Source organism: Delphinapterus leucas, chromosome 9 (assembly GCF_059928025.1).
Source record: "Delphinapterus leucas isolate spDelLeu-1000000601 "Yukka" chromosome 9, BTC_Dleu_Yukka2, whole genome shotgun sequence".
Taxonomy (NCBI): domain Eukaryota; kingdom Metazoa; phylum Chordata; class Mammalia; order Artiodactyla; family Monodontidae; genus Delphinapterus; species Delphinapterus leucas.
This window is the reverse complement of record NC_143137.1, coordinates 61021780-61043430: the sequence shown is the minus strand read 5'-3', so window position 1 is coordinate 61043430 and position 21651 is coordinate 61021780. Positions and strand designations below refer to the sequence as shown.

The window sequence follows — 21651 nt, the reverse complement described above, 5'->3', positions numbered from 1 at the left end:
CTGTAGTTTGTGCATTAAACACCTCCAGGAAGGCCATTTGCATCATGGTTATTCTACAGTTGTGAGGCAGCAAGACTCTTGAGGAAGGGACACTTTTCTAATATGAGGTATGATGCTATATGTTACATGTATGGTACCTTAAAGGAAATGATACTGTATATCCCAAGAAGTATTCACGCATGGTGTATTAACTAAGCAAATGCTCAGACTGTTAAAACTGTTATATTGTGATGATGGACGTTTACACATTGAGTTTAAAAATAATCTCTCCAAAAGCAACTTCATTTTTATTAAGCTGGAAGGAAAAGCATCTGTGTAATTGTTTATTTAATGGTTTAAAAGTTAAAATTCCAAATTTTATTTGTTTTTTTTTAACATGTCAGCCAAGAAAATACATATCTGTCATATTTGCTGTCTCATAAGTATGCCAGAAATAAGTGTATTGGGTGAAATTGAATAGCGCCAAAGACTGAATTTAACTGGAAGAGACTGCTTAAAATGGGAAGGCACTGACTTCTGTGAGAAACTCTAAGCTTTTTTTCTTATCCTATCCTGCTATCTTATTCTATTATCAGGAACTTTGTCTCCCAATACATGTAAATTCTATATCTCTGAATGAAGATCTAAACCATTTCCTGTTTATATAGAAATAATTTCTTATATTAAAGCCTGCAAATTGTTTATTAAATACATGTGTTATTGCCTAACATTTTTTCTTTCTTGTAGTTTTACTATATATGTCTGGGAAGTAAAACTCCCACTTAATAGCCTATAAAGTCTGCTGACGTATCAGCAGTTGCCTTGACATTATTAGATGCAAGTAAGCCCTACCCTGACTATTAAATAGAATAGAATCTAAAAAATATAAGAGGAAGGACACTTCCAAACTCATTTTATGAGGCCAGCATTACCCAAACCAGACAATAACACCAAAAGAAAATAAAGTCACAGGCCAATATCCTTTATGAACACAGACGCAAAAATCCTCAACAAAATATTAGCAAACTAGAATTCAACAATACACTAAAAGGATCGCACACCATGAACAAGTAGGATTTGTGCCGGGATGCAAGGATGGTTCAACATCCACAAATCAATGTGATACACCACATTAACAAAATGAAGGACAAAATTCATACTGATCTCAATAGATGCAGAAAAAGCATTTGGCAAAATGCAACATCCATTTATGATAAATAGAAGTGGATAAGCTTATTCATTCTAATAAGTGCATTGACTCTATTCATTTTTCTTGTAGTTGAAATTAACATTGGTGTTCCTAGCATCTCTTTAAAATTTTAGTTTCTGAAAATTATTCCTTTTAACCTGAATTTTTTGCTTTGTGTTTATTTTAGAGGTTGGGGAGTGGAGAGTATATAAACAATGAAATAAAATCTACTCCCTTTTAACTATGCCCACATATATACACAGGGGGATGGGAGTTAAGGGTGATTATTACTCACAACATTCTTCCTCTGGACTTGGAGTTATTGATAATTGAGAAATACATACAATAGGGACATGGAGATCAGAGCGTCAGCATTACTATTAGTAAAGCTGAATGCAGCTTGGACCTGCAACCCCAACTAAGTTTCCTGGTACTAGCATTCATGTCTAGACTTCGGACTTTCTCACCAAACAGAACCTTCCAGCTGCAAGGGACGTTACTCACTACTTCCCATCCTTAGATCTCTAATAGTAAGTTATGTAGAAGATGAGGTCACACATGCATAGGACTTTGAACACATTAATTCTACCCACTCAGGAAACATGGGCCAGTGGATGTTAGACTATTACCCCCATCATTTAGAATAAATCTAAATCCTCCTCCTGTGGAGAGACTAAATAAGGGGAGAAAAGAGGTACCAAAGGTTATACACTAGTAGAAGTATCATAGAAATATGAAAGCAGGGGCGTACTTGTTAAAGAAAATGGAAATGTCAATCAACATTCTTGTTGGAACTACAGTCATTGATCAGTTGCAACCATAAGTTGGCCAAGGATACAAGAATTTGGCAAAAATCAATGGAAGCATCCTATGAGCTTCAATTTGCTATATGGAATTTCCAGTAGATGATATTGTGTATTTGGTTATTACGGTATTTGTAAGTACATACCCTTCATATCAGTAATATTTAGAATAAACTTATGTACCTATATATATATACACACTTTTTTTTTTCAGGGTCGATTGTTAAATACTTTCCAGCAAACTACTGGGTACTGTCCTTTTCCTTCATTTCCTTCCCTCTGCTGGGTCAGTTGGGTACTAAGCTCTTCGATTCTACTTTCTAAACATTTCTTGGAATTGTTCACTTCTTTCCATTCCTACTATTGACGCTTAAGAGCCCTGCCTCTTAGTTTACTAAGTTTCCTAATAGGTTTCTCAGTCTCCAGGCTTGCTTCCCTGCAAGATTAATTCTTCACACGGTCACGAGAGTGATTTTCCTAAAATGAAAATGTAATCATGTCATTCCTCTGCTTAACATTGTTCACTGGTTCCTCATTGATTTCAAGATAGTCTAAACCCTTTAACACAGCAGAAAAGAAAGTGTCTACTTATCCTCTGCTCCCTGCACTTCCAACCTCTGTGTCACAGTCTGGGCTGGGTGCCACCTTTGCAGGTCTCTTTCATAGATATTATCATGCTGTATTGCTGTTGCCTTTTTTTGTCTAATATTTTGTTATAAAAATTTTCAAACATACACAAAAGTTGACAGAATTATATAGCCAACCCACTACCCACCATCTAGATTCCACAATTAACATTTGATCTATAATATTTGACATATTTGCTATATCATAATATTCATCCATCTACCCATCCCTCTATGCATCTTCTGTTTATATAATGCATTTCAAATTTGCAGACACCAGTACACTTGCTTCCAAACACTTCAGCATGATCTTACTAGCTAGAGTGGGATATCTGACTACTTGAAAATGTTTTTGGTAAAACTTGTCATTGCCTTTTTCTTACCTATCTCTTCCACTAGGCCGAGGTGACTGTGTCATTTGTTTTCTACTCAAAAACAAATGAGACACATTATGCCTCACACATAGTAGGAACAAGGTTAACATTTCTTAAATGAATACATTTCAGATTTCATCAGATGTTAGTTTCTTGATTCATATATCAAAGTAATTTTTTCACCCCTTTGATTCATCTTCTTATTTCCCTACCCAGAAAATTTGTAGACAGCAACTTTCATTCTACCTATTCAGCATCATAGGGAATTAAGAATTTTAATCTGTTAATGATAGTAGACAAACTCTCTCATGGTGTCTTTCTACAAAGCCCCACAAGGTGGTGCCCAAATATCTTTTTTTCAAACAGTCGTCCCTCAAGACCCATGGTCAGTCCTCACTAATTTCTGTTAATATTTGGCATTTCTGAATTTGGTTAATTAGTGTAATGGAATATTATACATATAAATATAAGTAAGAAAAATTACTTACATAAATAAAATTATACATGTGTATTTCTGAATCTATGGCTCTGGATATAAACAATGAATAATGATATTAGGTACCTTAAATTTGTGTGAGTTGTATATCATTAAAATGTTTTTCACATCCAAAATAGTAAAATATGAATTTATCTCAAGTCCTATTTACTGTAAACTTTGTCCATGAAAAATTTACCCTTAGTACAGAATTTAAAAGGACAGAGGAAGAAACAAACTATTGTATAGGAGGAACTATGTAATTTAGATGTAACTCAAAAAATGATGACTCTGTTACCTCAACTGGGGACAATGTTGTGTGAACCAGAGTTGTAAAGCGTTGACATAATGTGGGATAATAAGTTACTTAATGTTCTTAAAACACTTTAGTTCCAGAAATTTGATTGATTTATTTAAAAAACTTTCCTTGTTGAATATTCTTATTAAATCCCAAATGGACTGACCAGAAAACTCAAATGGATGTTGAGTTTCTGCAACTTTTTATTCATGCAAATGATGATATCTAACCATATTACTAGCTGTATTTTGATCAGGTATCAATAACATGCACAGTAACCACAGTTTACTCAAATCAGTGTGACAACAATCCCAGGCTACTCTGGCAAACCTGCCCAAACCTAAAGGAGAAAGTTCTTCAACTCGGGGCTCTCATAAATGGTGTTCATTGCCTTTGATGGCCCAGGCATTAAGAGTTACACAGTGAGAGATGAGACTCATTATGTCCTGGAATTTAGCCCATGATAATTTGTCTTGAGCCATTTGCAACTAAGGGAAAATTCCTATTTTTCAAACATATATTGTTGGCCATATAACAGGCTCCTTTTTCTCCTGCTCTGGCACAAGCCTGGATGGTACCAAGGCCTAGAAACCTCCTGGGGTATTTAGGGATAATGAAAGATGACCAGCTGATGTACAAAGATCTAAACTTTGTTCCCTCACTATCTCACAGGATGATCTTTGGGTGGGTCTCAACACCTGCCCTCTATTTTATCACCTGTGAAGTGGAAGAATCAAATAAAAGTGGTCTCTAAGTTTCCTTCCAGTTCTGAGATTTGATGCTATTATTTGTCCCCAATAAAAGTGTAAATACCATTTAGTGGGAAATGGAAGAATTCACCAAGATACAATACAACACTCTAATACCTGAAAATAAAATCAACTAAATGAAAAATAGAAAATATTTTCCCCATTAAAAGCAGAGTTTGGTCAAGGCTTAATAAATAGATCAGGGGTCCCCAACCCCTGGGCCACACAGCAGGAGGTGAGCGGCAGTCAAGCGAGCGAAGCTTCATCTGCCGCCCCCCATCGCTCCCCATCTCTCACATTATAGGCTGAACCATCCTCCCCCCCCCCCACCGCCCCATGGAAAATTCGTCTTCCACGAAACCTGTCCCTGGTGCCAAAAAGGTTGGGGACCACTGAAATAGATTTAATCGTTTATTTTTGGGTGGATTCTGCATGAAAATGTTAAGACTTCTTTATTCACTGAAGGGAATAATTTTTTTAAAAGTTGGACAGTCAAACCTGTGATAGAGCAAGACCTGTCTACTTTCAGATATTTCTTAGAAAGGAAAATTGTAAAGATTTCCAGATAGCATCCTGATTTTTCGTCATAAAAAATCTGCTCTGGGCTTCCCTGGTGGCGCAGTGGTTGAGAGTCCGCCTGCTGATGCAGGGGACACGGGTTCGTGCCCTGGTCCGGGAAGATCCCACATGCCGCGGAGCGGCTGGGCCCATGAGCCATGGCCGCTGAGCCTGCGCGTCCGGGGCCTGTGCTCTGCAACGGGAGAGGCCACAACAGTGAGAGGCCCGCGTACCGCAAAAAAATTTAAAAAAAAAAATTAAAAAATCTGCTCTTAGTAAAGAATAAACAACACAGAAAGAGAAAATATAAATATTGAAGGAAAATTTCAGAGAAAGCTACAAGCTTGTAAAACCTCTCTTGTTCTCAATTAAATTAAAATTTTAGTCTCTTATTTCCAGAACTTCAGAGAACTTCCTTACGTACGGGGTCAAAAAAGAGAGACGGCATATGTAATACTACAGACATGATATTACACCTTTTTCCTCTCTGAAAATGCAATAGCAGCTGTGTTTTGCTACAAAGCCTTATCCTTATACTAATCTTCAGTGTTAAAGTTATACAGCCCTCTGTATTCTTCTCCTTGGTTAGCAAGGGATTACTTGGAGAGACATATCCTCGTTGTGTTCTACTTCCTCAGCACACTTCTTCTTCTTCTTCTTTTAATACCCAGCTATCTCCACATCTTAGCATACCTGGTCTGAAGAGCAGTTGACATTTGGTCAATTACACTTGAGGCACTTGCCAAGAGAGATGCTTGGCCATAGTGATACAAAGTCAGCTTAATAAAATTCCTGCTAGTTGATGCTATACGAGGAGCAGACAATGGCATGGAGCCATCTACTGGTCCATCCCCAACCCAACAGCTTTGCTTCTCATTGGGGCTTCTCCATCTGGCATGTATGAAAGAAGTCAGTCACCCATCTCATTCCTCATTGCCTTTGCATATATTTCCACCCCCTATTCAAAGTCTGGAAAAATCATGCTCACAATTTCCCAGCTACCATTCCATGAAGGAAAGGTGCCAAACAAGGAAACTGTTATTCCTTTTCCAGAACTTCTGAAGTCAATATACTTTAAACAGGCAAGCATTTCAAACCATGCAGAACATTGGTTCAAAATAAGCTTTCTTGTTTCCATTCTAGGGTATACTGAGCTAGCCACACAGGAGTCTTCTCTTGCCAGGGAAGCCTGTGGGTTTAAAAGGCATTTGGTACATAGCTGGGCATACTGAGTGCTAAAGTTTGCTGAAGATTTAAATACAGGATTAGATTTTAAATTGTTAATCTACCCAGAAAAATAGTTTCACAGGGATGTTCAGAGGAGATTGCTTCCTGATTTCAAGTTCTCTTTCTGAGCAGTAGTTCTTCCAGCTAACACAGAAAATCTGTTAGTTTTGCTCTCATAATCTATTTTTATTTTTTGGCCTGGTTTTATTTTTTAAATTTTTTTAAACATCTTTATTGGAGTATAATTGCTTTACAATGGTGTGTTAGTTTCTGCTTTATAACAAAGTGAATTAGCCATACATATACATACATCCCTGTATCTTCTCCCTCTTGCATCTCCCTCCCACCCTCCCTATCCCACCCCTCTAGGTGGTCACAAAGCACCAAGCTGATCTCCCTGTGCTATGCAGCTGCTTCCCAATAGCTACCTGTTTTATGTTTGGTAGTGTATATATGTCCATGCCACTCTCTCACTTTGTCCCAGCTTACCCTTCTTGCTCCCCATGTCCTCAAATCCATTCTCTAGTAGGTCTGTGTCTTTATTCCCATCTTGCCCCTAGGTTCTTCATGACCGTTTTTTGTTTTTTTTTTTAGATTCCATATATATGTGTTAGCATACAGTATTTATTTTTCTCTTTCTGACTTACTTCACTCTGTTTTCATACTTTTTTGATTGACTGGGTATGCAGCTGTACTACAGCTTGGAACTCTGGTGAAGTTGAAGTTAACAAAGTAAACGTAGAAAATGGGGTTCTATGGAAACAGAAGGGCAATTCAATTTTTGACTTGACCTCTGAACTCACTGAAATTGTGCATGTAATATTAAGACAGAAATGGTGGTGGTTCTCTACAGCCCTGTAAAAATATTGGCATGGTCAGGAATTAGTTACAATGAAAACGAATGAAACACCCTTGCAGCAATCTGATACTACCTTGGAGAAGGTGGAAAAGTCAAACAGGCCCTGTGATCGAACCACAGTCATCATACAGAGTGGGACTGAAATGTTTTTAAATGGCTGTGTGCCTCCTGCTCCCTATAATATAATGGGAAATTCGGACTACTTGGGTGTAATTCTTTGAATATACAAAAATATTCATTAATAGATGTTTGGTTGTGTTGCCGTGATCTATTTGGATTAGAAACTTTAAAAATCTCAATGTGGATAATTTTTTATAAATATGAATGAAAACCCTTTTCTCTTGCCACATGCCAGTTTTCAATACCACTGGCTTGAAATTAAAAATGGCAAACTCTATATTTTATTAAAGTATTTATAACTGGTTTTTCTACTAAAGGTGATACACGACAGATGATTTTTCACCATCTACCATAATGTGGAACAGACATTTTGTCTTGCATCTCCTGCTTTTGCCAGCTTTTATGAGTCAAGCAATATATGGTCAAAGAAAGAAAGGATCAAAGTCCAATTTACTTGCAAGGAAAAGTCTCCAGGGTAAAAAAGTGTTTTGTTCTGTCTTTATTAGTTTTAGCCTCTTAAAACCCTAATATGAATTTTTCCAAAGAGCATTTGATGCAAATAGCAAACCACGTATTTAGGTATATATGTGATATTCTATTTTGATATGATAATAATGCACCTTACAAACTTATAGAGCATACTTATAAAAACATCAGAATTTCTAGAGCACTTGTACATTTATTATCTCATTTGAGCTTCACAGTAGCCTTGTTAGAATGGGCATGACAGAGATTGCCACTCCCATAGATAAAGAAACTGAGGCCCAGAGAGGTGAAGTGGCACACTCAAGGCCGCAGGCAAATTAATTAGTAAGTCACAGAGCTAGGATTCAAACTTAAGTTCTCCCTGTTAGGTTTCTTTGTCCCTAACCACTGCTACAATATGATGTGTAGTCATTTTCTCCGTTGATTTCAAAAAAGTTAAAAAAAAAAACCAAAAATCTGCACCAAAACAAGATGGGGCCTCACCAATATGAGATACAGTTTGAGAATTAGGCAGAGTATTATTTACTTCTAGACAATTTTGCCTAGTGTTTGTTGAATTTTGGAACTATAATGTACTTTCTTTCCCTCTCACTTTAAGCAAGTTTTACTTTGGGAAGATGCTCAGAATATATGGTATTTTGTTTGCTTTTGATTTGCACAATTTTACAAGAGGAAAAGAATTTGTAGACTTAGAAAGAGATTTAGTTCTTTACAGTGTAAGCCCTATCTCAGTAGTGCCTCTCTTTTTCACTTCCTTCTCCTCTCAGAAGCAAGCAATTCACGATCACATCACCTCAGGCCTTTCCTTATGCAGAGTTGTTTCACGAGTAAGGGCAAGGATTTTGCCTAACCTGTTCGTCCTATTTTAGACCTCACTTGCTTCATAGATCTTGTCTTCATCGTGGACAGCTCTGAAATTTCTAAAATTTTTCTCTTTGACAAACAGAAAGATTTTGTAGATAGCTTGAGTGCCAAGATTTTTCAATTGACCCCGGCTGGCTCCTTGAAATATGACATCAAACTGGCAGCCCTTCAGTTTAGCAGCTCTGTCCAAATTTATCCACCTTTTTCTTCTTGGAAGGATCTACAGACTTTTAAACAGAGGGTCAAGTCTATGAATTTCATTGGGCAAGGTACTTTCTCTTATTATGCCATCGCCAATGTCACAAGGCTACTTAAGAGAGAAGGGTGCAAAGATGGTGTGAAAGTGGCTTTGCTGATGACTGATAGCATCGACCATCCAAAGAATCCAGATGTTCAAAGTATTTCTGAAGATGCCAGAACTTCAGGAATATTATTTATCACCATTGGACTCTCTACTCTAGTCAATGAAACCAAACTTCGTTTGGTATCTGGGGATCCACCCAGTGAACCCATTCTACTGTTGAATGATTCAACCCTTGTAGATAAAATTCAGGATCACCTGGTAGGTACCTAATGGGTTGGTTTTGTATATATTTTTCACCATAATATTGATAATTTGTTTACAAATTCTGTAAGGATAGATAGTGGGCCAAAAAGATGAAAGGGAAAAAAATCCACCTTGGAAATGGAAAAGAAGAATTTCTCCCATGTGTCTCTCTACTTTCTTGATAGTTTATACCACGTAATCTGGGGAAGTCCCAGACTCATTCTCTGGAACTTTATTGTCAGCTACTGCTGAGGATTTTGGAAGAATTAATTTCCATTCATCCACCTCAGACTCCTGTTTGTACATCCTGGGCTCATTGAACACTGCTGACTTATATTCGATTTGTAGTCAACTTGTGGTCCGCTATATTTGTACTAAGTTATTCTTTTCCCATTACAGATGTGCAGGAATATTTTTTGACTGTTTGTCTCACCTATTGCCATATTATGCTCAAGTGAAGTTCACAGACTTCCATTAAAAAAAAATCTCCTTGTTTTTTAGGTGTTAACAAGGTCACCCAGTTTTAAATCAGCTATAACCTGCTGTCGCCCCACAGTTTCTCCCATCAAATCAATGAGTCCCACTAGATTGATCTGATTAGCTGTGTCACTGCTTTTCTTTATTGGTTGTGAGAGCCTTTCCTTGCTGCTAGGGAAAACAGAAGGCAAAGCAATCAGAACAAAAGCCCTCTTCACAACATTTCTCAAGGAGGAAACTCCTGGAGATAAGGTGGTTGATTTAAGTGTCAAGATTGATTTTCTTAAGAATATTGATTTAAAAAAAGTTTCTTGAGAGGAGGGCAAGGACAATGTGTCCTTTAGGTCCTGAGCACTCCATATGGGCTCTTTTCTATCAGTTGAAAAAACCGCAGACCCCGTTTCAGAGTCTGTTTTTCTCCTTTTGCCCCTTCCCTCAATTCTTTTCCCAACATTACTTTGATTTTGTTACTCTCAGCTGTTTTCAGCATGAGATGCTGGGTTTTTCTTACCTAAATAATAGTGATCATGTCTTGAGTGCTCTCTGTGTATTATGCATTGCTCTGAGTACTTTACATATTTTATTTTATTCAATGTTTACAACAATCTTATGATGTAGGTACTATTATTATCTTCATTTTATAGTTGAAAATTTGAGGCCAGCTAAAAACCCTGGAGTCTGCATGCTTAACCCTGTAAAGTTATATTGAGAAGGAGAGTAGTAACTATTTTTTATGGTTTTCTCAATTAGAATTGCCTTGAAACAGTTAAGGAACATCCCTTCTCCAAAGTTACTATTGTTTCTAGCCTTTTTTAACTTGGGCATTAGGGGTAGATGGGGAGAGTTCTGCCTAGACCGCAGGTGATAGGCTCAGCTCCCAGGTACTTGGGGTGAACGCTTACGTGAGCATCCCTTCTGCAGGAAAGGGGAATGTGCTGGGTGCCTGGCTAACTGCCTAGCCCTGCCTGCGCCATAGTTTAAGGAGTCCTCACCCCTGAATAAAAGAGAAGTTTCAAGCATGTTCAGGAGAGAACCCTGGGGTTGTGATGAGTCACCTGTTGCTGCCTGGAGAGGACACAGGACAGGCAGCTCCTTGTTTGGCCAGATGTGTCGGTTCGGGAGGTTCATACGCCCTCCAGACACACCCTTGCCAAGAGCTCCTGCCCAACTGAGAACACAGGCTGTTGGCAGTAAACCTGAAGCAAGACTGCTTGTTTCTGGGGAAACCAAAAAATGACTAAGCATCCTAATGACTCTGCTCTTCCATAGCTTCTTGTGATTTCAGCTTATCTGTTCAGATGGAAGCTCTGTGAAGAGAACTTATTAGGCTTTTCAAAGAAAGATATACCAAGCTTCAATGTTTCAAATTGCCATGGTCTAGGAAGAAGAACTTGACTTTTGATCAGACCATTGGAAAAAGTCCTCATCTAATCTGTTTCTATTACATCTGTAGTTCAATTTTTTAACCTTTTTATTTTGTAATTATTACGCAGTTGATTTTTTAAAATAAGTTAATCCAGTACAATTTAAGTACACATCTGTGTCTACTTTGAGTGCATGTTTCCCTGAGTTTTGATAGACGTATACACCCATGAAACAACCAGCACAAGTAGGAAAGAGAACACGTATATCATCCCTAAAAGGTTCCTTATGCCTCTTTGCAATACGTGTTTCCCTTGTCCCTTAAATGCTACTGATCTGACTTGTCATCTTAGATTAGTGTACTTTCTAGATTTTTACGTAAACAAGCTCACAGCACGTGCACTCTTTTTGTGTCAGGCTTCTTACTGCCAGCATAATGATTTTGAAATGCATCTGGGTTGTTTTTTTATCAGCAGTTTATTCTGTTTACTGCAGAGTAGACTTTAGTTGAATTTCATTGTGGACAAAGGAGTGTCCACAGTGAACAGATTTTGCAGGAGCCAAGACAAATCAAGGAACCATCACACATTCCTTGACACCTCTTGCAGGAGATATCACATAAGAATCCCATGAAAGCATTTTAGTTCTGAATTACCCAAGAGAGACCTGATGATTCCAAGGTGAAGAAAATACTTGTGCTCCTATTTTATTATGATTTACATAACAGTATTGAAACCTAAGAAACAGATTCAAACCAATCTCCTGGATATATTACTTGGTCCTTCAAAAGAGCAAGAGAGAGTACATAGAGATTTTAAAACTTCTTTATCACCTTTGATATTAAAAATTTTAAAGTCTTTATGGGAATAAAGGTTGTGGCAAATTGGTCTCATTCTCTGAAAATAATTAAGCAAAACATCCATTTAGTGTATCCTTTCCTTCACATACAAAGGGATCAACTTGAATGGCTATTCTGCTACCGTAGTAAGCTGCAAATATATTTTTTTTATCATAGAGTTTGTAATCCTTGCCTACTAAGTTCTTTATTCTCATCCCATTTGCTGTCATGCTAATAGCTTTGACACCTTCCTCACATTTTCTCCATTCCCTTCTCATAGCCTTGACCTCATGGTCACTCGCAAAACTGGCAATTCCATTCTAGCCTTCTCTCTTCACATATATGCCATCATAAAACTCTGACTCCATTAGTAAAATGACCCTTCTTTTGCTCTGGTGAGGTCCTTTCTCTATATTTTTTCATTTAAACCAGTGGTCCACAACATTTTTGGCACCAGGGACCAGTTTCGTAAAGACAATTTTTCCAAGGACTGGGGCGGAGGACAGGGGAAGGTTTCAGGATGATTCAAGCGCATTACATTTATTGTGAACTTTATTTCTATTATTATTACATTGTAATATATAATGAAATAATTATACAACTCACCATAATGCTGACAGGAGGAAGAGCTCAGGTGGTAATGCGAGCGATGGGAAGCGGCTGTAAATAGAGATGAAGCTTTGCTCACTCGTCCGCCCCTTACCACCTGTTGTGTGGCCCAGTTCCTCACAGGCCATGGACCAGTACTGGTCCATGGCCTGGGGGTTGGGGACCCCTGATTTAAACTACAGTATCCATCTAGACCTTAATTGAACATGCCCTTCCCTCTGGCTTTGACCATACTCTCCCAGCTGTCCTCCACACAGCCTGCCTCTCCGCTTAAGTGAAAGGCCTCACTACTTCCCAATTCTCCAGCTCTGTCCATGTGGGCCCTTCTGTCCACTCTTTTTAAATGTCCCTTCTCACTGCTTCCTTTGTCTGATTGCCCACACTAGTCTTTATGCCTTTTTTCCTTATAAACTTTGACATATAGAACAGCATTCCATCAATGAGTTGGTCCTTTGCATTTCTTTATTCAAAATTATCCAGAAAGTCCAACTATTCCAAGAAACTGTCCTGTTCCTCCCCCTCAACGCCCCCCAAGTCTAGGATCTCCTTCCCAAGCAGCTTGCTTTGCCATGTTTTCTATCACTGGGGCTTATAGGCTGTAAGTGCCCTTAGGGAACGGAGCTTTGTTCTTTGTTTCAAACAGTCTTATCTGTTATGTAGTTTTGAATCCATTTTTGTTTGCACAGAAATATAAATTCCAGCAAATACAAAATCAAATGAGTTCCAAAAATAATTAGTAAGTTGTGCTGTTATGGTTTTTAAGCCCGTGGCACATATTTTTAAGCGGTAATATGGCAAAGCAGAAATTGAATTTTCAAATGAAAAGCTTAAAAGGTGTAAAATTACCCATGAGCCACAGTAGCAGTTAAATTTATCAGTTTAAAATTGATAAGGATATTGCTTATTGTAAAAAGGTGGTAAAGTGACACAACTTTGAATTTTTCCTTATTTTAGTAGTTATTTTCAAATATTACAATTTGACTCGAATTATTCGTTGTTTTATCGTCTCTTTTGAACTCCTTTCAAATTCCTTTCCTCTCTCTCCCTCCCAGAGGAAACCAAGTTTCTGACGTATATTTTAAATATTTTCACAATTTGGATCACATTGTATGTGTTCATTTGCAACTTGCTTTTCCACTCAACTTTTTAGGAAATTTATCTATGTTAAAACACAGAAATTCAACGCATTGACTTTAACTGCTCAGTAGTATTTTGTTTATTGATCCATTACACTATTGATGGATATCTTATTTCAAATTTTTTGCTATTAAAAACAATGAATGCTGAAATATACAAGTACAAGAATTTCTCTAGGGTATGTCTGGAAGGGATGTCAGGATCACAGGTGGAAGCAAGGACTTGTCCTGGGCAGCCTAGAGATAAAGCATGTACATTTCAACTTTCTAGGCACAGCCGAATGTTCTGGAGAGGGTAAAGCCATTTTACACTAAAATCATCAGTTTTTCTGAGTTCCCATTCTCCACATGACCTACTAGTTCTTAAAGATACAAGTATCTCATCTGCTTTCAGCCAGGGTTTACACTGGCTAGTAATTTAAAATCACTGGGGCAGGGGACGATGGAGAGAGAGGGAAAGAAAGCCATAGGTGAGACTGAATTTGGTAGACAGGGTCTGTGGCCAGTTTTACAGCTCCCAAGACCATGTTGTCAACCTTTCTCATTTTATAGATGTGGAAAATGACCTGGAAGGATATATGATGTACCTAAGGCCAGGTGGCTACATAATGGTGGAAACAGGATGAAAACCCTGGATGATGAAATTCCCAGCCTAAATTTTTCTCTGATTAAATCCCTAGAATCACTTAAAGCATTTTGCTATCTCTTCCCTCTAAATGATTCATTTGATTGGAAATAAAGGTAGAGTAAATACAAAACTAAATGGATACAGAGTCCTCCATAAAGGTACAACTCTGACTTATCTTTTGCTTCTTCATTACATGCTTTATTTTTAACATCTTGCAACGAATATTCTAGTGCTTTTTGCTTCCATCTTCTATTTCACCATGTAAATTACCCCTCAGATTCAGTCATAAGGCATTAATTTGACACATAACTTCTACCTTAAGAAAGCAATAATTCTATCTGTAAACGTAAGTTCTGTCCAGTGTTTGACTTCAGACACGACCTTCAGTGCTCTTGTCAGGTAATACCACACTGAGCTCGAGTAGGGTAGTGAGACCTACATGTTGGACAAAAACCACATCGGGAATTTCTCTAAAATTATGAATTTAAAGTAGTTTTGAAAAACATTCTGGCTACTTCATTTCTGTGTGGTTAAGTAGAAAATAGCACTGAACTTGGTTAGGCAGCTCAGCCCAAGTGTGTGACCTTGGGCAAGTCACAGCACTGCGTCTCACATTTCCTTATGAGAGAATGAGCTGCTGGACCGCATTGACTTGTAAGGCTCATCAATATTTCATGAAATTATCACCCTAAAATTTATGTTTTAATGCTGAAAAATAAGTGCATATCTGTAAAGGAATAGAAAATAGAGAAGAGAAAATACACGATTACATATTCTGCCAAAGTCTGTAAATAAAAGTGAGAAATTTCTTATTATGGCTGATTAAGCTTGTAGCCAAACTATGGAGATTACAGAGCTGATAAAAAAGAAGAGATAAAACATAGGATGCAAAAGGATAAAATTTCTAGAAAAAATTACTTTTAATGAATGCTAGTGCCCTTCATGTCTTCTATTAGTAGACGGCTCAGAGTGCTCCTTGGGTTGTTGGCTGGGGCTTTATTGATTTTACAAGGTTAAAAAGGCTGAATTGCTATTTTTTTTGGAAATTGCATATCCCATAGGGAATAATTAAGGTTAATAAGAAGCTGGAAGCAGAACCGTGAATTGAGTTAATGTTTCATTCTTTTTTCCCTCCTAGGATATCTTATTTGAAAAGAAGGTAAGCACCACATGCTGTGATTACTATGAGTCACTCTAAAAGCTCACATAAGCAAACCAGCATTATAACTCACATTAGAAGATAAGGTGTGACTAAATAAAAATGCTTAATTCTTTTTAAAATGAGCCACTCTATTTTGAGGCAGCCATTTGATTTATTTTATGTCACCCTATCCAATGCAGGTTGGAAAATTTAGAAAAAGTAGGAAATATTTAAACGATTTTAGAGAGTGATTTTAGAAATCAATGATAACCAGACACCATAGTTTTTGCTGACTTTGACATGACTTCCTTTTTTCTAATTGTGTCTCAATACCTGCTACTTACGGGGGTCCTCCACTCTAGGAACTGTGCCTTGTGTTGGCCAGGGTTAGGCAGTGTTCCTGGTTATGGACAGGGCTTAGAGTTGCCCCCTGCTGCCTGGTGGCTGACTAAGCTTATTCTCTTCCCTGTTGGTGGCAACCAGACCAAGTGACAAAGGAAGCTGGCCAATATCGATTGGACGGTTCTCAGCACAATAGATGACCGTGAGCTTGCTGAGGACCACTCTACTGGATGTGTGTTTCTGGGCAAAGAGTTTGGAACATCTGAGCTTTGTTCGATAAACTGATTCTTTAACATTAGGAGTATCACATAAAATAATAGGAGCCAACCAAAGCTTGTAGAGCACTACGTTTCATTATTTTATATGCCATTAAGACAGATTAAAAAAAAACCCTCTGGGGCTTCCCTGGTGGCGCAGTGGTTGAGAGTCCGCCTGCCGATGCAGGGGACGCGGGTTCGTGCCCCGGTCCGGGAGGATCCCACATGCCGTGGAGCGGCTGGGCCCGTGGGCCATGGCCGCTGAGCCTGCACATCAGGAGCCTGTGCTCCGCAACGGGAGAGGCCACAACGGTGAGAGGCCCGCGTACCGCAAAAAAAAAAAAAAAAAACAAAAACCCTCTGTCAAACTATGATACAGTGCCTTCTTATGAATTACAATTTTTCATTTTATACTATGGCAAGAGTCCTTTTAGATCTATTTAGATATAGATTTTTAAATCCTGTTATCACTTCTGTGCATACAGATAAGGGAAAATATAAGCAAACTAAATTGGTTATTTCTAAAACTTCTTCACATTCAAAGTTGAAATCCTCTAAAATCACTTTGTCTCAGAGTCATTATTGGCTTTTCTACACAATACCAGCCCCTGTGCCACCAAAAGTGTTGGTGATGCAGCATTTCTTCAAGTGCTCTTGTCGTGTCTCTGGAGTTTTATTCCATCTCATTCTGGAAGCGCTGAAGTGCATGCGCAGAAAATACCAGCTTCATCTTGGTTGGGCCTGACTCATTTAATATGCATTCTGGTTTCAAAGATGCGAAAATAAGGAAAAATATGCATCTTAGAATTGATAAAATATGGTATAAGTCAAATTTTTTCCTTTTTTGAGTAAAAGAGTATTTGGTGTTTGTATATTATTGAGCCTGGATGCGTTATATAGAAGAGAAACAGCAGAAATTCCCAAAGTCTACTGAAAATGTTTATTTTTCCATTTTAACTGGCAAATGATGTTATACATAAATTTTTAATGGGAGGTCTATTTTACTTAACCATGGCAACATTTAATAATACTTTATTAGCTAGGTCTTCCTAGATCAGGGTTTTCCTGGAAGAATTTAATAGGGAGAGCAAAAGCTCCATATATTTGCAAGGTAAAGTTTCCTCAAGGAGTGTTCCATTTAGTTGTGTACTGAATGAGATTTAAAATGCTATATTTCACTGAGTGTAAATATTGTGCTTCATTATTGATTTAGTGTGAATGCAAGATTTGTGAATGTGAGAAGGGGGATCCAGGCGACCCAGGGCCTCCTGTGAGTATATTTCTGTTTTGAACTTAGGGTCAAGTCAGGAAGTCCTAGCGATGACAGCTCTGCCCTGAAAACACTGGGCTGCTTTGTGCTGTTGAAAAGCAGTTGTGTGCAAATAGCAGCAAAAACAGAAATGCTGTTCCTTTCTTTTATTCCTAAAGGGATACATTCTGTCCTTAGAAATAAGCTTGAGATTTTACTGAACTGAATTGAGGGCAGATTTGGTTTAAAATGACGACATTCTTCCCACGAAGGATATTTCAGCATCACTTCTGATGCAACAATTGAAGCCAGAATTTCTCAATACTGAAGTGAAAATTTAGAGAAAGAGCTCATACAAATCCTCAGTGCTCTAGACAAAGCTTTATCCTACTTCCACCTAGAAACAAGTGACCTCTCCAGAAATTAACTGTGTCTTCACACTTAGCCAAGTGCAACCCCAAAATGCCTCGTGGGGAGGAAGCTTGTCAGGAAGCTCTGGAAATTAGAGTGAATTGTGTGAAATGGAAGACACCACTTGGCAAACAAAGGTAAATGGCAGGATTTACTAAGATGATTCAATACTTGAAAAGATAATCCCCAAAGGAGTGCTTCCTTTATATTCTGCCCTAATATCTGGTAGGTGCCATGTCTGTACTGGGAAGGCATTGGGAACGACATCACAATGACTGGAGATGCTGAATGCTTCTCTAACAGACACCTTCAGGTGCCTCCACGCTGCTGCTTCAGTTTTTCATTTACTTCTGTGATTTCAAACCTTAGAGGTCAAAAGCCCTGTGGAGATATTTCACAAAAATTCATTGATAATGTTTTTGACCTGATGCTTGTATTTGGGGGCAGGGAGGGGAATGTGTACAGTGAATTTCTTAGACTATAACACATTTTCCCTTGAGTCTTGGGTCCAAAGCCTAAACTTTTTCAAATCATTCTACTAATCAAGGCATTAGAAAGAGGGAGTGTTTGTCTTTTTTTTTCTTCAAAATACAAGTTAGATACATTACATGATAACGTGGCAGTCAGTAGAAGCTAATTTTGGCCAAAGCAAAGGTTTAACTTTCCCTTCCTATAAAGTCTTACTTTATATTATTACACCAAGAGATTGCCAGGGAAGGTTTGCTTGGGATATTCAATTACATTTTAGAATAAACAGTAAAAAGAAACCTTACAACTGCTGAGCTAATCTGACTATTTCAGTCCCTTAATATTGTTGGAAGAAATTACTGTACCATGTTTTAATAGCGATAGCCATAGAAATATGTTATTTAACATTTATTGAGTGTTCCCAAAACCAGTTCACAGAAAAGCAAGATTTTTGGTGGTTTGAGAATAGGAAAATAAAATGCCTTTCTAGAATGGGATTGAAGAACTCTCTTCTTCCATCTTTTGAGATTCTCTCCTGGACATCAGGAATAGAGAGACATTATCTTTTTTGAGCAAATCTAGAGAATCTGCCATTTCAAGACTGTGCTGTCTTCCTGGTGTGTAGTAAGGGAAAATAGAGTTGAATCTCTGCTTGGTATGTAAAGTGTTTTTTACAATCTTCTCTAATTTTATGGAATGAAGCTGATCAGAAATTAATGTAAGGTGTAGGAAACTAATAGAATGCCTGGCTCCATATAATCTTTTTTCCCTTTGCCTTCAGGGTACACATGGAAACCCCGGTATCAAAGGTGAGTGAGGACCTAAAGGAAACCCGGTAAATGAATAAACAGCTTTCACTTAAACCAGTGTATCGCCTTCTAGGTCTACTTAAATAACAAAAATTTAAAAAACAAAAGATTGTAATATATGCCAATGCCAAAAATCTGATGATTCCCACGAAGAATACAGGCTGTTTACTTCCTACATCATATGTCTGGTTTGTGTAAGCTTGTATTTACAAATTCTGAGAAACATATGACCATTTTAGTCAATAAGTTCAGGAAACCTAGGGAGGTGAATAAAGAGAAACTTGTTCTTAAATAATGGAGGCCTAAATTAATTACTACAATGTTCCACGAATCACTAATACATATTCCAAAACAGATTGCTATTGACACTTGTATTTTTTATGGATTCACTTGATGGGTAACTCACCTACAATAACAATAGGAAAAACACCAGATTGTCTCTTGCTCCCAAACCAAGTTCAGGCATTTCCCCAATTCTTTTCTTTGTGTACTCATCAAAAAAATCCTAGATTAATTAAAAAAAAAATCATATCATTGTTGGGATGATGGTCTTCCAAGTTCAAGAGCAACAGAAGGAATCATAGGAGAGAGATTAGCAGATGCAACCATGTGAAAATTTGAGGAAAGTTCGTATATAATGAAAAATAATAATTAAAGAGGAAAACATATAGGGAAATGTTTATGTCAAAATACAATGGATATTGGGTTAATTGCTATAGTACATAAAGACTTTATAAAATAGATGAGAAACTAATAATTAAATGGTCAAAGGACACAAACAATTTTCAAGACAGGAAATAAATCCAGTGAAAAAAGAAATAGAAAAATGTTTAATTTCACTGGATAATGAATGAAATTTAAAGACAGACAACGAGGTACCCTTTATTACTAATTATTCACATTTTAGAAACTTTGGACTCCAAGGGTGTTGGGTTGTTTTTTGCGAGGGAGGGGAGTAATTTTCTAGTTCACGAGTTTGTTTTTTTCTGTATTTTAAATTTATAAAAAACATTTCTTATAGCACTTAACACAGCAATATTAAAACAATAATAACTAGTGATAGCAATGTGGTGGTGAAACTGGTTTCCTCTTCATTGCAAAGGTAACTTGGCACAGACACACAAACACTTTTGGAAGCAATTAGGCACCATAAGAAACATTCAAATATTCAAAATTTTAATGCCAGTAACTCCATTTCTGAGAATATGTTTAGAGAGGTAATGAATAATATAATAAGTTAGGTGCATGAAAGTATTTTTGCCAGTTGCCTGCCTGTCAAAGAAAGGGAATGTAAAGCATCCTTGGGTGGTTTTACAACACACACACACACACACACACACACACACACACCCCTACACTCACCCACTTTGTATGGGTCTAAATTGATGCCATCATGTCTTCTTTTTGCTTGGTTAAATACCTGTTGTAAGTCTTTGCACACATTTCATTTATTTGGCTTGGAATTTTGTGCCATATAATATATTTTCCTAAGTCTTGCTGAAATCAAGCAATCACTCTTAAGGACATTTTGGAAAACATTCCAAAGCCCCTTGGAGAAAAGCCAGAGTAGCTGGCTCTGAGTGGGTACAATGCTATATTTGAGAACAACGGCCGTGTTGTTAAACTAGGATGCAAGTCTCGACCTAAGCTGTGAAAATATACCTGGATTCTGCACCCTATACATCTGGCTTCACTCCAAAGGGCAAAGGCTATCTGAGCTGCTATTTTCTTCCCTAGACTGCATGGTGAAAATGTCAATGGTCAAGGTCAAAGATATTTTCCCCATTGGTTTAACGTATTAATCCGGGAAATCTGAATAGTGAATTTTATTGAGCAATCACTCACTCTGCAGGGCCATGGAATTTTGACTAAGTTTTTTTCTTGACACAGGGTGATGCTCCAAAAGGGGAACCGGGAGAAAGAGGCCCAGGGGTACATACACAACTGAAATGCCTTCCTAAGAAAGTAATCCCAGGACGCTAAGATTCTGTAATGGATCATTTTGACCCCTGCAATGCAAGTGCAAAAATGATTTATGTCCACGTGAGCTCTTGATGGCTCAGACAGGCAATCAGACAGATTATGATCTTAGAAGTGGAAATGTGAGGAGAAAATACTCTGTCCAAAAGGAGTGATGATGGGACAGGGCGGTCCACCACATAACATTTCTTGATACTCAAGTTGAGATTTGTGAAAAGCTCAAATAAGAAAAATATTTTGTTTTGCTTCCTGTGTTTTTTTTTTTTTTAATAAAGAGTAAATTAAAATTCTGGGAGCAGAAGAATTACATAATCTCAACTATCCTTTCGTAAATCCAATTCTACAGGCAAATGAAGAGATTGTTCTAGTTGATTTATTATCCCTAAAATTAGAAGATGTCAAGAGATTGTGTGAGAAATAATTATAGTACATTTCTTCTTTTGCATTGTCCTGGAGAACTGCAGCAGTATAGCAAATAGCAGAGAAATGTACAGTGACTTAAAAGGAGGCTGCGTGGCATTTCTCCTCCCAGCTTTTCCCCTTGGATGAAAGCCCAGGACTCAGACCCAGAGGTTTTAAAAATGGTTCTCTTGGTGTTTCTAATCAATTACATGAAAAATTCTGATACAAAGTTTGATAATTTCAATGGAAATTCCTTCAGAAATTTGTGTTACTCATTCAGGAAAGACTTCTTAGGTATTTTATATATATAAAGCCTATTGTTATGTGAAAATAAAATTAAGACAAAGCACTTATTTTTGTGAAACGTTCATTATCTCAGAGGAGAGGT

General features: G+C 37.6%; 1 protein-coding gene across 1 annotated transcript in view; it reads left to right on the top strand.

Moving 5' to 3' along the window:
- Nucleotides 1-4755: 4755 nt before the first annotated feature.
- COL28A1 (collagen type XXVIII alpha 1 chain) overlaps nt 4756-21651 on the top strand; it is a 162091-nt gene continuing 145195 nt past the window's right edge. The window contains 6 exon segments of the mRNA XM_089917047.1: nt 4756-7732; nt 8613-9169; nt 15343-15363; nt 17158-17214; nt 18854-18907; nt 20772-20813. Coding sequence (XP_089773173.1) covers nt 7612-7732; nt 8613-9169; nt 15343-15363; nt 17158-17214; nt 18854-18907; nt 20772-20813 — 852 coding nt within the window. The 5' untranslated portion in view covers nt 4756-7611.